The sequence below is a fragment of the Octopus bimaculoides genome, chromosome 25 (genome assembly GCF_001194135.2).
Source record: "Octopus bimaculoides isolate UCB-OBI-ISO-001 chromosome 25, ASM119413v2, whole genome shotgun sequence".
In the NCBI taxonomy this organism is placed as follows: Eukaryota; Metazoa; Mollusca; class Cephalopoda; order Octopoda; family Octopodidae; genus Octopus; species Octopus bimaculoides.
In genome coordinates this window covers 33,395,486-33,411,161 of record NC_069005.1, presented here as the reverse complement: position 1 = coordinate 33,411,161, position 15,676 = coordinate 33,395,486, and the positions used below count along the sequence as shown (strand labels likewise).

Genomic DNA, 15,676 nt, shown 5'->3' with positions numbered 1-15,676 from the left:
ATCTCCAGGTCAGTACTTACTTCACCTGTCTTCACACACACACACACATATATATATATATACAAATACATCGTATATACACACACATACGACAGTCTTCCACAGTTTCCGTCTACCAAATTCACTTGCAACACATTGGTCGGCCCCGAGCTAATAGAAGACACTTGCTGCGTTCTAGGACTGAACCTAAAACCAAGTGGTTACAAAGCCAGCTTCTTAACCACGTTGCCATATTTGCGATCCTCTGTGTGTGTGTGTGTGTGTGTGTGTGTTTTGATGATGATGATGATGATGATGATGAGGGCATCTGAAGCAAAAACACGTGTCCATAAAGACACCAAAATAAGGAGACCACTACAAAAACGTTTGACCTGCTAGAAATAACAGCGAACTTTCCCCTCAGACGACTACTCTCTTGAAAACGGAAGAAACGGGAATGCGTACAAAATTAAATAAACAAATGATAAAACAAACCAAAACCTATAAACAAAAGACGGCGGGGTCAGAGCTAAACATGACCATAAATCTTGTCTGTAAGGGTTGACCTCCTGATCAACAATAATACACACGCGCACACATACACACATATATACACACACACCCAATATAGAATAGGCTTTACCGCCAACGTCACCCCCACCAGATAACTTCCAACTATCAGCACCACGGAGACATCTCCAGCACCAACACCGGCCTCCTCTGCCTCCTCTGCCCCCAACCACCACCGACGCCAAACTGCCACCACAGGCTCCTTCACCCAACCCTCCCCCATCACACCACCACCACCAGCAACAACAACTACCGCCGTCATAACCACCAGACTATCTCTGGTCAGTTTGTTTTTGTCCAGTAAGATTCACCCCACCCCACCTCCACCAGACTGTTGTTGTTCATTCTGGGATGATCATTACTGATCCATTAGTCACGCTTCAATGATTTTATTTTTTGTCGGCTGTCTACAGAAACACCAGCATCGCCACCACTACTAACGTCCAACATACCACCACCACCATCACAACACACACACACACCGTGTGCCAAATATTCATTGTGGGCCTCAACACCTGAACCTGCGGCCCGCGGGTCTTCCTGAATGATAGGCCTAACGAACAATTATCTTCAATTTCTTTAGTAGTGCGGCCCTCCGGATGATAAGTCATGTCTCATGCGGCCCGTTTCTTGGCCTTTCCCACTTGCTCTTCACGGAGGTTAATCCAACTAGAAATAGTAGCCAAATCTCCGTCATTATCTTAAGAGAAATAAAGTGAAGGAAGGGTATACTAAGATAATAGAGTCAAACAGAAAAAAATACTGGATGGCCACGACTGAACTGTCGAAGTCCTACTCGTAAATAACTCGTGTGAAGCGATAGAATTTAGATTTGTATATACATGTGTGTGTGTGAGAGAGAAAAGTTCAGCAGCGATAGAGACAACTGTTACAGAACACACATGAGATCAAATACCGCCCGACTGTTTTTAACATTAATTTCATTTTAAAAGTTTCGGTTTCGCAAACATTTAATGTACTCTCAGTCAATTCAGATGTCTGTTCCAGATTTCTCTAAATAAACGGGTCGGTCATGGATAGAACGGCTTTAATTGTTAGGTCAGACCTGAGACTAAACAATAATACCGAAGTGAAGGTGGTTGCCCTGCCTACAATTTTATAACAACGTAATATATAAACACAAACACGTATATATACATATATTTATACTCAAATCTACGTATATACACATGACTTTGGACAATAGACATACAAATGGACTGATTTTATTCATGAAATGCCTCGACAAATTTGCAAACATTTCGTATTTGAAATTTAACAACACACAAACATTACGTGTCTATGTGGTATAACTACAGTTTAGTGCCCCGCCGACTTATGTTCCTCGTAACTTTATGAAAAAGATTTTTGGCGGAGGTAAATAATACGCACACCACCCGTTACTTTCGAAAACACCTCTGCAAAACTTCGCTAAAAATGTATTTTTCAGAAAGTTATAAAGAAACAAATTTGTGGGGGACACCAAAGTAGTTCTGCCTTATACACGCGTATATATTTACAAACAAGACATATACGCACGTGCGTATATTGTATGTATACACAAATAAATCTTGTCCGCTGTTTTCAATCTCCATGTGCATTACCGGTGGGAAAGGCATAAATGCCACAGTTCACAGCCCGATAGCTCACTACTATCAACTGAAATGGATATCACAAAATATAAACAACAGCCTTTGCAGAAAAGACACACAATATTTACTATTATTTCTGTAATACCTTTATTGTGAAACTTTCAAAAAAATTCTTAAACGACATTCCAGTCGTAGAAATTAGTAAAAAAAAATGGAATTAGTGCCAATTGTTTTTTATGTGGTTTTAAAGGCAAAATAGTGAGGTGGGGCGAGTGATAATTATGACAAACACAACAGTAGTTCACACTTGTAACTACAGAAATATTTATGGATGTTTAATTTGTATCCAACTTTGTCACCGGTACGTAATTGTTCAACATTATTATTGTTCCATTATTATTTTCAGGATTCAATAGTTTTTTTTTGTTTGTTTTTGTTTTGTTTTGTTTTTATGTGAAAAAAATATTTTAGCTTTTTCCTTATTTTTGGTTTTGTTTTTCTTTACGAAAATAAAAATTAAATGTTAAAATAAAAGTGTTGTATATGATATAAACTGTAAGAAGTTTTCAAATGAAGTAAAAGATAGCAAAAAAAAAAACTTATGTGGTTTCGCTTTTTCGTTTTTTGGATCGTTTTGAGCGTCTGTTGGTGGAGTTTAAACGCTTGCATCTTCTCATGTGCAACACTTTCTGCTTGGATTTCGACACAAGACTCATCGAGGCGTGCAATCTCCTCCCCCTTCGTCCATACAGTATATCGTCGTGCATTCGCCGATATGTGACATGCTCGCTCACTTCACGGAAGCTGCTAATTAAAGTGCTCATTCTCTGGTTGTCTTTGCCGAATCCTGTAAAGATTGAACCCAAATAGGGATGGATGCATGGGAATGCATCGCCGCTTCCGGACGCCTTCGTGCTGTCCAGTCGACACGGGTGGAATTGGGGAGGCACGCGGCCTGGTAAAGGAATCCCCCAAGCTTCAGAAACGTGTGTGAAAAGGAGATTGCTGATGCGGCGGTGAGCCGTCATGTCCCAGTGAATTCCATCTTTACTCAATCTGTGCCTGTGGTAGCGAAGAAAGTAGTGCAGGTCGAGAAAATCAAACGGGTAGTCCTTGATAAGGTTGTAGACAAATTCGTTAGCTGCTAGTATATCTGTGGGGAGTCTCTGTTTCTGGGAGCGGGCTTTCGATCCGAAGAAACCACCGTACGCATCTGTAGAGACTGGTAAGGTACTGTTCCATATGACTAGACAGCTGGGTTTGAGCGTCTTCAAGAGTGAGTCGAATAGAATTTTAAGTTTCTCTTTGTAGGCTGGCCAACCGTTCGCGCCATAGCGACTCAAGTCCCACAGACAGGAGTTCATTATTAAAATGTCAGGAGGAATTTTTTTGAGGTCGTCCAGAATTTCTTCAACTTTTTTGTTAAAACATCGAGTTACAAAATAAAATCGTATAAAATATGAGTCGTTCCGATACTGCCTGACTTCACAATAATCAATACCGTTTGTCATACCGTTTTGACAGCCGCCTTTCAATAAAGTGTCTCCACTGAATGACAGTTCGCCTTTTACTCTCATGTCGCCGTCAGTCAAATAAAAATTATTTCCTCTGTCACTTAACATTGACACAATGTCTTTGTAAATGGCTCGCTGGATAGAGTCGCCAATAATGACCAAAAATTTCTCGCTAAGAAGTCGTTTAATATCATGGCTTAAAAATATGTCAGCCATTTTTCTCAATTGGTATCTCTGTAGAATTACAGAAAAGTTTTAAAAAGGGTTATTTTTCGTTTTCTTTGCCCTTAATTTTGTGAAAATATTATTGAATTTGTTTAAACTTTTGTCTGCTGCAGTTTGAAAGGTTCACCAAAAAAAATTAAAATTTTTTCAAAAAAATCGATTGTTACGTCGTCAAGTAAAGAGTTTAAAGTGTTTTCAGAAAATGTCAGTTGAGACAAGAGACGTCATCTGTGACCAATCAGACAACAGACGTTAATTGACCAATGAAAAACGTGGATTTGAATCGCTAAAAAGGCGTCGCTCAGTGACACACATATACACACGTACAAGAGAGTTGTCTCCCTTGCAGAGTTACTTCCCTTCGCTAACTGGCATAACAAAGGAAGAAGGGCAATCCTATGTGGTTCGTTGCTGAGCTGTTAGAAATAGCAGTCACATATACTTTAAATCACATGCAACTATTTTAAAAACGAAGGACACGTTAAATAATAGTCCTGGAAAGTCTTTGATATCAGGCCTGCTTCAGAATTGACCAGTGACTAAAACCAACGAGGGGAATCTTTTATGGATACTCAGCCAAACTACAAGAAATAGAAGCCAAAAATTATAATCTACTGTCTTAGAAAAAGAAGATTGCTTTTGATAACGTAATCTGGGACACACTAAACCTTGAGGGGGAAAAAAGAAGAGATGGTGACAACTGGAAAGTCTTTGATATGCCTGCTTTGGAATCGACCTAAGATTAAACAACTATATTTAAACCAAGCCTCGAAGTAGTTCCGAGAAAAGCTAGAAATAGCAGCCAAACCTCTCTGACTTTAGATTCCTACAAAGGATACATGCAACTTTGTTTTCTCATAACTTCTAGAAAAAATGAATATTTTTTAATGAAATTTCCTACAAATAAGCTTCAAAGCGTGTAGATCCCGGTTACGTTGGAATTTGTGTTGAAAAGTTTTTCCGAATGTGGGGGTGAGGAGTTTCGGAAAATGCACACGAGTCGACTTTGTCTCCTCATAACTTTCAGAAAAATGGGTATCTTTTTACGAAATTTTCTACAAGAGTGAATGTGTGGTAAGAAACTTGCTTCCTAACCACATGGTCCTGGGTTCAGTCCCACTGCGTGGCACCTTGAGCAAGTGTCCTCCGCTATAGCCTCATGCCGACCAAAGCCTTGTGAGGCTTTGACCAACAGATGTTCAGATTGGACAACAAATGCATCAATATTGTCTCTTTGAGAAAAGGGGCAGCAAAGATCACACACCCATCCTGCCACCCCTCCAATCCCGGCTACTTTATAAGAAAAAAAAAACAAAAAACAAAACATCAAAATGGTACAATTAAACGTACCTGCTTCCTCCGACCTGATTGGGAATCTACGAATGGAGACAGGTCAATCTGTTTGGTCAGGAATTCCTCCTCTTCAGCACTGATAAACTCTTCTTTCAAGAAGATCCCAGGATACTCCATTGATGCTCCTTCATGATCCGGGTGTTGTTTCCGTTGCTGCTGCTCTGCCCAAGCTTTCTGACATTTGTTACAATACAGATAGGTTGTGATCTACAAATATACATACATTTATTCATAAGTACACATGCACACACACACACATATTTACACATAAAGAGATAGATAAATACATAAGTATATTACACACACACACACACGGGTTGGATGGTTTGACTGGGATCAGGGAAGCCAGGAGGCTGCAACAGACCCCAATCTGATCTGTAGAAACACTGCCAGACCAGATTGAGGCCTGGTACAGCCTCCTGGCTTCCCAGACCCCAGTCGAACTGTCCAACCCATGCCAACATGGAAAACGGACGTTAAACGATGATGATGATGATGATATATTTATAAATAAAATATAAGGATAAAATCTATATATGATTTTATCAAGTAGCCAGCATGCAAAACCGATTAAGGAAAAATAAATACAAAATATATAATTTATTTCCTTATATATAAAATACATTATTATATCAAGGGCTACTACTATAAGTAAAGCCACATGCTATAAGTGTACTCTAAAATCAAACTACTTCAACAAATATCCACACACACTGAATTCGAGGGAATGAACATAGGAGAAATACTTTTAAAAAAGGTTTAGTCGTATATCATTAATGATTTCATGGGCAGCACGTATAACATGCTCTCCACTCATCAATATGAACATAACCAGGAAAATATAAATATAAACATCTATACATAATGGCCGTGCCCCAGCATGGCCACAGCTCATGAGCTGAAACTAGATAAAATGAAAATGAAATACCATGTGAACACATGGAATTTCTATGTTCATTCCCTCGAATTCAGTGCGTAGAGGCCCCTTACAGGGTGTGGCTTTACTTATAGTATAATAGCTCTTGATATAATAATAATAATAAATACTATATATATATATATATATATTTATATATATACATAATATAGATCATCATCCTCATCATTTAACATCCATTTCTCTTACTGGCATGGTTTGGACAGTTAAACAGGAGCTGACCTGCTGAAGAGCTACCCAGGTTCCTTGTCTGTTTTGGGTGGGTTTCTACAGCTGGATGCCCTTCCTAACACCAACATGCTTTTATGCAGCACCAGCACGGGTGTGTTTATGTAACACCAACGTGGCTGGTGCATTTTATGTGGTACCAGCACTTTATAAATATATTATATGTGCATGTATACACAACACTGAGATGAGAGAAATACAGGAGAAGTTAGCAGTAAGAAATACTCCAGATATGTATCCAGGATAATGACCAGTTACATAGAATCTGCCTATCAAACAAAGAGGTACTCGTGAAATGCAGTCAGTGAGTTCACCTCATGTTCATAGGAAATCCCTGTTGTCTAGGAAACCTTAATTAGGGGAGAGTAAATACTCTCTATGTTGGTTCCTGTACAGAAACCTTGGTCTGAGATGGGAAGGATCCAGGGATTTCAGACAGAGTAAGAAAGAAGGGTTTTGGGAGTTAGAAATATGTATGGTGGAATTGACCTTAAATCCACTGTGGAACTGACCTTAAATCCACTGTATGGTCATCCGTTGGAGTGGTAAGGATCACCTGGTCCTCCTAAAGACTGATTGATCACTTGGACATTGACTCTGATTAAAATGAAGAAGAGTTGTGCACCATCAACCTCACTCACTCTTCCATGACCATCTTCCATCCAGTGGCAAGACCAGGTCAAGACGACTGAGGATGAAGAAATATGCAGGGGATGATCAAGTTGCCTCATTTTGTTCTCTGCACCCCACAATGCGTTACTGTGGTCACCTTCTCCTCCATTGAGCTATAAAGGGATTTTTTTTTTCTTCAGTCTTAATATTCATAGGTGGGAAAGCTCTAATAAGCTAATTAAACCATATCTGGGACCCTGATAGGTGCCACTACTCTGGGTGAGAATAGACCCGGGAACAATAGTAGAAAACCCTGGAAATCCTGACCAAGTCCCCACAACCAGATACGGTTGAAAGTCAAGAAACTCAGGACTCGACCAATAAATTCATACAAAATACACAAAGAAGAACAATACAAACAAATTGAATTATTTATATAAAAGAATGCACATGTTGTTGTTGATTGTGACAAGTGTGAGAAGCAAGATGGAGTGTTTACAGACGTCAGTCACCATGGCAATTGCTATTTAGCAAATGGATAATCTGGTTTTATACAGTTACCTCCCTTCAATTACATCAAACACATTAAGGATACCAATGCTTCGCAACCATTGTCTGACTTGCTAGAAATAACAGCCAAAGATTTATGAAATCACTCCTTACTCTTGCAAAAATGGTGATACGTAAGGTGACAGTAGATAATATAGTATTATGTAGATCAGTAATTCTCAATCGTGTTTTGTCGTTAAAATTTGGGTATTAAAATTTTCACAAAACTTTAAAATCTCCACAGGTTCAGTTAAACAGAAAAGATCCCCCATTGGTTTCAACAATGACCAGTTAGTTGGTCGATCAACTAAGAACATACTTGTCGGGGGACCATGCTTGGGGTGTTCTACATACATGTAGGTCTGTGTTTGTCCCCCCCACCCCACCCCAACATCGCTTGACAACCGATGCTGGTGTGTTTACATCCCCGTAACTTAGAGGTTCGGCAAAAGAGACCGATAGAATAAGTACTAGGCTTACAAAGAATAAGTCCTGGGGTCGATTTTCTCGACTAAAAGGCGGTGTTCCAGCATGGCCGCAGTCAAATGACTGAAACAAGTAAAAGAGTAAAAAGAATAAGAGTATATGTACATATGTATATGTGTGTCTTTGTGTGTGTTTGTCCCCCACACCACTACTTGACGAGTGGTGTTGGTGTGTACACGTCCCCATGACTTAGCGGTTCGGCAAAATGGATCGATGGAATAACTTCTAGACTTAACAAGAAAATAAGTCCTGAGGTCGATTTAAAGCCTTGTGAGTGGATTTGGTAGACAGAAACTGAAAGAAACCCATCAAGCGCGCGCGTGTGTGTCCACCACCATCACTGCATGGTAACCGGTGTTGGTGTGTTTACGTCCCCCTAATTTAGCGGTTCGGCCAAATAGACCAACAGAAAAAATACCGGGCTTTAAAAAAAGAAATGTCCTGGGATCGATTTATTCAACTAAAAATTCTTGAAGGCGGTGCCCCAGCATGGCCACAATCAAATGATTGGAACATGTAAAAGATAGAAAGCCTTCAGTTTTATTACAAAATTCTTTTTAGCTTTGACGAGTGGAAACGAAGACATTCCAGCCGTGAACATCCCGTCTTTGAATGAGAGAGACTATATTTTCTGAGATTTGGCTACGGTTACCCTTAAGACTGCTGTAATTATCGTACTAGCATCTAAGATTCGCTTATTTAAATATTGAATCGACCTGAAGAGTCTCTGTTAGGTTTTGAAAGGGTCAGAACGGAAACATCACGAAATCCACATCAATATATAAAAATTAGGGTTCGCTAAAGATGTTCAGTTAAAGAAATATCCTCAAATGACTTTTGGTCCCGAAAGATGATTAGGCATCATTACATCCTCAGCACAATTCGAACCCTCACCCATAAAAGGAGAAAATAATCCAGGACGCTAACCCACACGCCCACAACACATCACTCCCAAATACAATCCTACATAACGTATTTATTTCTACATACATTAGCTGTTGTATATAAATTATAACCGAGTTTTTGTTTATGTGTTTACATATAACTAGATATGTAAATGCATATTTATTTATCTATTTTTTATATTATTAACGTTCGGCAATGTCCCGATACCACGTGGGTGTACAAAGCTTTGTTTTTTTCTTTTTCGCTTATTTTCGGAAATGTTTTGGAAAGAAGGAATTTAGAAATACGAAAATTACAATTCTGAAAAAGAACATTTTATTTCAGAACTTCAATACTGATCGCTTACAATAATTATCCACTTTCAATTAATGCATACACACACACATATATATATATATATATATATATATATATATATATATCACAGATTTTAGAAGGCGTGATTACGATGTATACGTTTCTATACGCTATGTCTGCGAGTGTATAAATATATATACATACATACGTATAGATAGATGACGACAAACTCAGGTGTGTATGTGTACATAATCATGTTTAAGGCAGGTGAAATCAGGATTTAAAATTATTTCTCGAACAAACTAGAAGAAAACTGTTGGCGAAATGATGTGATATTTCACTTCCGCTGGACCGAAACCGAACACTGTCCGGTTTGGAATTAATCGTTATTGCATCTTATAAAGGAATAACAATACTGTAACATCGTAGTCGTCATCTATGTTCTTTCTAAGTCTAAGACCTGACAATTATTTAAATATTCTTTGGTAAGGAGAATTGTCGGGAATAATGGATACATAAAACGGTGGCTTAACGTTTCAGTAATATAGCAGTACAAGGATCAGAAATTTGTATTGGGACGAGTATATGTATAGATTTGTGTGTGTGTGTGAAGGATCGGTTTTGGCAGCATTATGGATCCCTGGGCAAATCAACGCAATGGGCCCTTACAGTATGAATTTATTGACAAGCGAGCCGCAGAATACATAGGTCAGAAGTTGGCCCCTTGACTTATGTATGTGTGTGTGCGCGTAGCGAGCATGTATGATTAGGGAGAATTTTATAACTGAAATTATTCAGTCCACCATCCTGTCTCTCTCTCACTACAATCATAACAACAACAACCAATATATTAACCATCACTACTACCACCACCACTGCCACCATTAGCAACACCTCTACGACAACCAGTACATTAACAACCACAACCGCCACCACTACTACTATTAACTTTCACAACAACTACAATAACAAAAGTGAACATGGTAAAGACAAATAAGCAAAGTAAGGACACTGAATGATTCAAATAGCAGATTGCTAATTAACAACAACAACTACTACTACTAAAGACTTATCTTGTCATTTACTGTACACAACAACAACAACAACAGGTGCCATTTGCACTGGTTGTTGTGGCTACGGTGTAATGGTGTCTGGTCTTTTAGTTCAACAAAGAATATACACCAATGTGTACACATACATATATTCATATATGTGTGCGTGCGTGTATACATGTGTGTGTATGTGTATGTATATATATATATATATATATATATATATATATATAAGAGAGAGAGAGAGAGAGATAATTAAGCAGACAAACAGGTAAAATGCAGAGGGCAAGCAAAGCACAAGGAGACCATTCTTTTTCATGAGCCAATGACTGGAGATCAGGGGAAGTTTGGCACACTATCAACCTATATGTAAGGAATATATGCCACCTGTATACACACACACACACACACACAGGCGCATGCATGCACACTAACATAACCTAATCCAATAAACATGCACAGACATACAATACTCACCACACAATACATAGTCTATTCTCACATACACGTACAATAGAAACCTATTCACAAATGCATACACACACACACACATAACTTACGACTATTCTAGTTTTATATATATTTAACCATATCTCACACACACACACACACAATTACTTCCATATATGGAGAAAATAATGTAGTTCTCAGGGAGATTCAGCATGACACAGAGTGTAACAAGGCTGGCCCTTTTGAATTACAGGTACAACTCATTTTTGTCAGCTGAGTGGACTGTGGCAATGTAAGACAGTCTTACATTGCTCAAGGACACAATGCACCCTTGGGAAATGAACTCACACCCTTGCGATCATCAGCCAATCACCCTAACCACTAAGCCATACACCTTCTTCAATAAATCCGGACTCTACAAAATCTACCGAGTAACTCTTCATTTTAATGTTAAATTGCTTTAATTATAATTTGACATGAAAAGGTAACGAGCTGGAAGAACGATTAGCAAGCCAGAGACAACGGTTAGCAGCATCTCGCCTGCCTTGAGGTTCTGAGTTCAAATTCTGTTATGGTTGACTTTGCCTTTCATCCTTTTCGAGTAAACGACTAGCTCCGATCCTCCCCTTCACACATCCCCCACACCTCAAAAATTTCAGGAGTTGTGCTTGTGGTAGAAAGGATTATTATTATTATTATCATTAATATTATTATTATATAAGATGAAATGGCAGAATCATTAGAACGCCGACTGGAGAAGATGCTTTATAGCTTTTTGCCTGTCTTAATGTTCTGAGTTCAAATTCTGACAAGGCTGACTTTGCCTTCCATCCTTTCAGGGTCGGTGGAATCAATACCAGTCAAGCACTGGGGTCAACTTAACCCCTCCCCTAAATGTGCATACATACATACATATATATATATACATACACACATATATATACACACACACACACATATATATATATATATGTACACGTACACACATATACAATAGCACTAAAGCAAGATTTGAACTCACAAACCTTGTGTAATCCAACACATTTGCCCAATGAGCCATTTAATTTCAGAAGATGCCAATTAAGCACTACTAATTACATTAATTAACTCAGTCTTCTATTCAAATTGCAAGCATCAGAATTAAACAGGTCAAGGTGTTCCATTGACACCATTCGACAATTGAGTGGTGGGGAGTATGAAGGGTGGTGTGAGGAAGAAGGGGAGGAGGATGTTTTAACCAGTCATTTTCTCCTCCTCTTCCTTTGCCTCTCTTTCTCAGCCACCTCTTCTCCCTTCTCTTTCCAATTCAGTTTCCTTTCTTTCTCTTCAATTACATCATTGCCTCACACTGCCACCATGACTACCATCAAACTGACACCCTTCAACTCATATCTCATTCATTAATCTCCACTAATCTTCTATAAAATATGGATTAATGATGTTCTGAATAATCCAGTCTGTATTTCAAACTTGTGGGTGTGTACATATGAATGTGTGTGTGTGTGTATATATATATATATGTATACATGTGTATATGTATATATACATACACACACATATAGGTGTGACTGTGTAGTAAGAAGTTTGCTTCCCAACCAAATTGTTCCGCATTCATTACCGTTTTTTTTAAACCTTGGTATTTATTTTGTCAGTCTCTTTTGCAAAGATGCTAAGTTACAGAGTCACACACAAACCAACACCAGTTGTCAAGCAGTGGTGGGGGACAAACCCATACACAATGACACACACACACACATAACCTGTTCAAAAATGATATAGGATCACAACAAACAGAATGGAAAATATACACAATAGAACTTCACTAAGCCTTCCTCAGTTATCATCCAAAGGACCATAACAACTTCATGCCATTAACGATAATATATATATATATATATATATATATATATGTGCGGGTGGCACATAAAAGACACCATTTCGAGCGTGGCCGTTTTCGTGCGGGTGACACGTAAAAGCACCCACTACACTCTCTGAGTGGTTGGCGTTAGGAAGGGCATCCAGCTGTAAAAACTCTGCCAAATTAGACTGGAGCCTGGTGTTGCCATCCGGTTTCACCAGTCCTCAGTCAAATCGTCCAACCCATGCTAGCATGGAAAGCGGACGTTAAACGATGATGATGATGATGATGATGATGATATATATATATATATATATATATATAATATAATATAGGATACAATCTTTATAAGAATTTATCAAGTAGTCAGCGTGAAAAAACCCCATATATATATATATTCTTTTTCTTATTTGTTTCAGTCATTTGATTGCGGCCATGCTGGAGCACCACCTTTTAATCGAGCAAATCGACCCCGAGACTTATTTTTTGTAAGCCTAGTACTTATTCTAATGGTCACTTTTTGCCGAACTGCTAAGTTACAAGGACGTAAACACACCAGCATCAGTTGTCTAGCAATGGTGGGGGGACAAACACAGACACACAAACATACAAATATATATATATATATATAGATATATGTAGGGCTTCTTCCAGTTTCCGACTACCAAATCCACTCACAAAGCTTTGGTCAGCCCGAGGCTATAGTAGAAGACACTTGCCCAAGGTGCCACGCAGTGGGACTGAACCCAGGACCATGTGGTTGATAAGCAACCTACTTACCACACAGCCACTCCTGCACCTATATATATCATCATCATCATCATCGTTTAACGTCCGCTTTCTATGCTGGCATGGGTTGGACGATTTTACTGAGGACTGGCAAACCAGATGGCTGCACCAGGCTCCAATCTGATCTGGCAGAGTTTCTACACCTGGATGCACTTCCTAACGCCCACCACTCAGTTTCTTTCTACTAAATCCACTTGCAAGGCTTTGGTTGACCTGGTACTAGTGTAAAAGACACGTGGTATACAGTGGGACTGAACCGGGAACCATATGTATATCTCATCATCACCATTTGATGTCTATTTTCCATGTTGACGGCATCGGTTGGATGGCTCGGCAGGATCTGTCAGTTCTGAGGATTCCTTCTCTACTTCAGGATGGTTTCTACTGTAAGTGTCATACAAAGGAAGAAAAAAAAGACATTCAGTGACTGATGTTGTTAGGAAGGACATCTAGCTGTTGAAATCATGCCAAAGCAGACATTGCATCTCAAAGCAATCCTCTAGATTGTCAGATCTTGTCAAACTGACCAATTCATGTCAGCAAGGAACATGGATATTAAATGATGATGGTGGTAGTAGTAGTGGTGGTGGTGGTGGCGCTGGTGAGCTCACACATTCTAAGGAATTTCGAGTAATTATAGACTTAATTACCCTCTATATTCTATGGTGTCCAAGGTAAATTGTTTTAAAACAAAAGTAATCTTCAAGGAATGAAAGAATTTCAGCACAAGATTACATGTGTATTCTGTTTTCTTCATTAATGTCAGATTTTAATTAAAACAGTTGCCTAATTAACGCTCACACTATCAATGATACTAGCATCAATTAGGGGCAGGTTACAATGACAGAGCCTTCCTTGGTTAACATACACAGAACTAAATAATGTCTGTCAACAATACGATGCTCTACCGATTCGAGTCTGTCAAACCTCATACTTGTCTTTAAAATAGATCAATCTAAAAAGTAAGGGGGGGGGGAGCAAATGTCATACATTTGTTTGTTCGAGTGTGTGTATGAGAGAGAGAGAGAGAGAGAGAGAGAGAGAGAGAGAGAGAGAGAGTTGGCTGGATCGAATTCGGTATTTCGCAAAGAGTTTATTTTATCGAACCCGGAAGTATAAAAGATAAACTCGATCTCGGTAGGAATCGAACTGAGAACGCAGAGGTTCACCACAAAATACGGTAACACATTTTATCCGTCGTTCTACCGATTCTGTTATTCCATTAATTACATGTTGTAATTTTTACGATCTAGTGATAAGACAGGGAGAAGCGCCCGTTAAGCCTTTTGATGGGTTTTGAGACTGAATAGGAGTTGAAAAAAAAAAAGATAGTTATCTCCACAGGAAACATGGCCCAAATACTTGCCAGAGAGTGGGATTCTACTAAAAGAACCCAACATATGACAACAGGTATAGTCTTACTCGTCAGGCTTCTACACCGTTTCCGTCTTCCCAGTTATATAAACCCTTATATTTATCTACATATCAATTTATATTTTATTTTGTTCGCATTTATAATCGTTTCTTTCGTTTTTCATTCAAGAAAAATCGTGTTTGTCCGAGAGAGACGTGGCATTTGAGTAAACCTAGTGGGACTTCGTCCACTAACCTTCGGGAGGAGGAATAAAGACTTCGAAAACGAAATGTAAGCAGATGGAATGAAATACTCAAAGACACTTAACCCGGCTCTAAATCCTGTCCATCAATTCGATGTTTTTAACAAATAATAAATAACAAAACGGCGACGGCCGACACGCGGTTTGAACCAGGCACCTTGCTGGAGCCGTTTTCTGAATTGTAGGAATGTTTGTGTTTACCTGGAGCTTCTCATGTGCGACTGTTGTATTCTTGGAAGAATATTCGCATAATAAACAAGATCGGATTCCTTTACAAGAACATCGCTTCTCATCTGCCTTCATTTTACGGCTGAAACTCGAGACGTAAGAATCGGTTGTTTTGGTAAAGGCGGTGTTTATTGAATTTACTCCCTATTGTACAGAAATAACCACCGGAATAACGGAGTTTATATATAAATATATGTGTGTCAAGCCTAATTTTGTTTTTCTACATTATTACCTTCATATTAGCTTACCTTGGATTTCTTTTAAAGCCACTCTTGACCCGTGGACCTAGTCCTGGGTGAAGAATTCCTACTAAGTTCAAATTCATTTGAGCACTACTGCGAGTTTTCAAAACTGAGCATAACTAGCTCTCGCCTAATATCCAACATTAACCGTATATATATATATATATATATATATATATATATATATATATAT

At 38.7% G+C, this 15,676-nt stretch overlaps 2 protein-coding genes and 1 non-coding gene across 5 annotated transcripts in view; all 3 read right to left on the bottom strand.

Moving 5' to 3' along the window:
- The window catches only part of LOC106869071 (alpha-ketoglutarate-dependent dioxygenase alkB homolog 4), a 16,831-nt gene extending 1,444 nt beyond the window's left edge, over positions 1 to 15,387 (bottom strand). Inside the window, exons 1-3 of one of the 3 annotated variants that reach the window (XM_014914593.2) lie at positions 15,215 to 15,362; positions 13,684 to 13,781; positions 5,231 to 5,440 (exon numbers count right to left, since the gene is read on the bottom strand). In XM_014914593.2, the coding sequence (XP_014770079.1) occupies positions 5,231 to 5,440; positions 13,684 to 13,704 (231 nt within the window). In that variant the 5' untranslated portion in view covers positions 13,705 to 13,781; positions 15,215 to 15,362. Of the gene's footprint in view, positions 1 to 5,230; positions 5,441 to 9,456; positions 9,608 to 13,683; positions 13,782 to 15,214 lie in introns of those variants that run through there. The other 2 variants (XM_014914591.2, XM_014914592.2) reach the window with 2 other exon arrangements.
- Positions 2,265 to 4,150, bottom strand: LOC106869070 (PC-esterase domain-containing protein 1B-like). Its single transcript, XM_014914590.2, has one exon. It carries the CDS (start codon positions 3,869 to 3,871, stop codon positions 2,741 to 2,743), a length of 1,131 nt encoding a protein of 376 aa, XP_014770076.1. The 5' UTR covers positions 3,872 to 4,150; the 3' UTR covers positions 2,265 to 2,740.
- LOC128250857 (small nucleolar RNA SNORD2) lies at positions 8,848 to 8,917 on the bottom strand. Its single transcript, XR_008266827.1, has one exon. It is a non-coding gene; the product is annotated as a small nucleolar RNA SNORD2 (small nucleolar RNA).
- Positions 15,388 to 15,676: the final 289 nt, after the last annotated feature.

Excerpts from the sequence above, each read along its gene's own strand:
- LOC106869070 (XM_014914590.2), bottom strand. The coding sequence starts at position 3,871 with ATGGCTGACATATTTTTAAGCCATGATATTAAACGACTTCTTAGCGAG.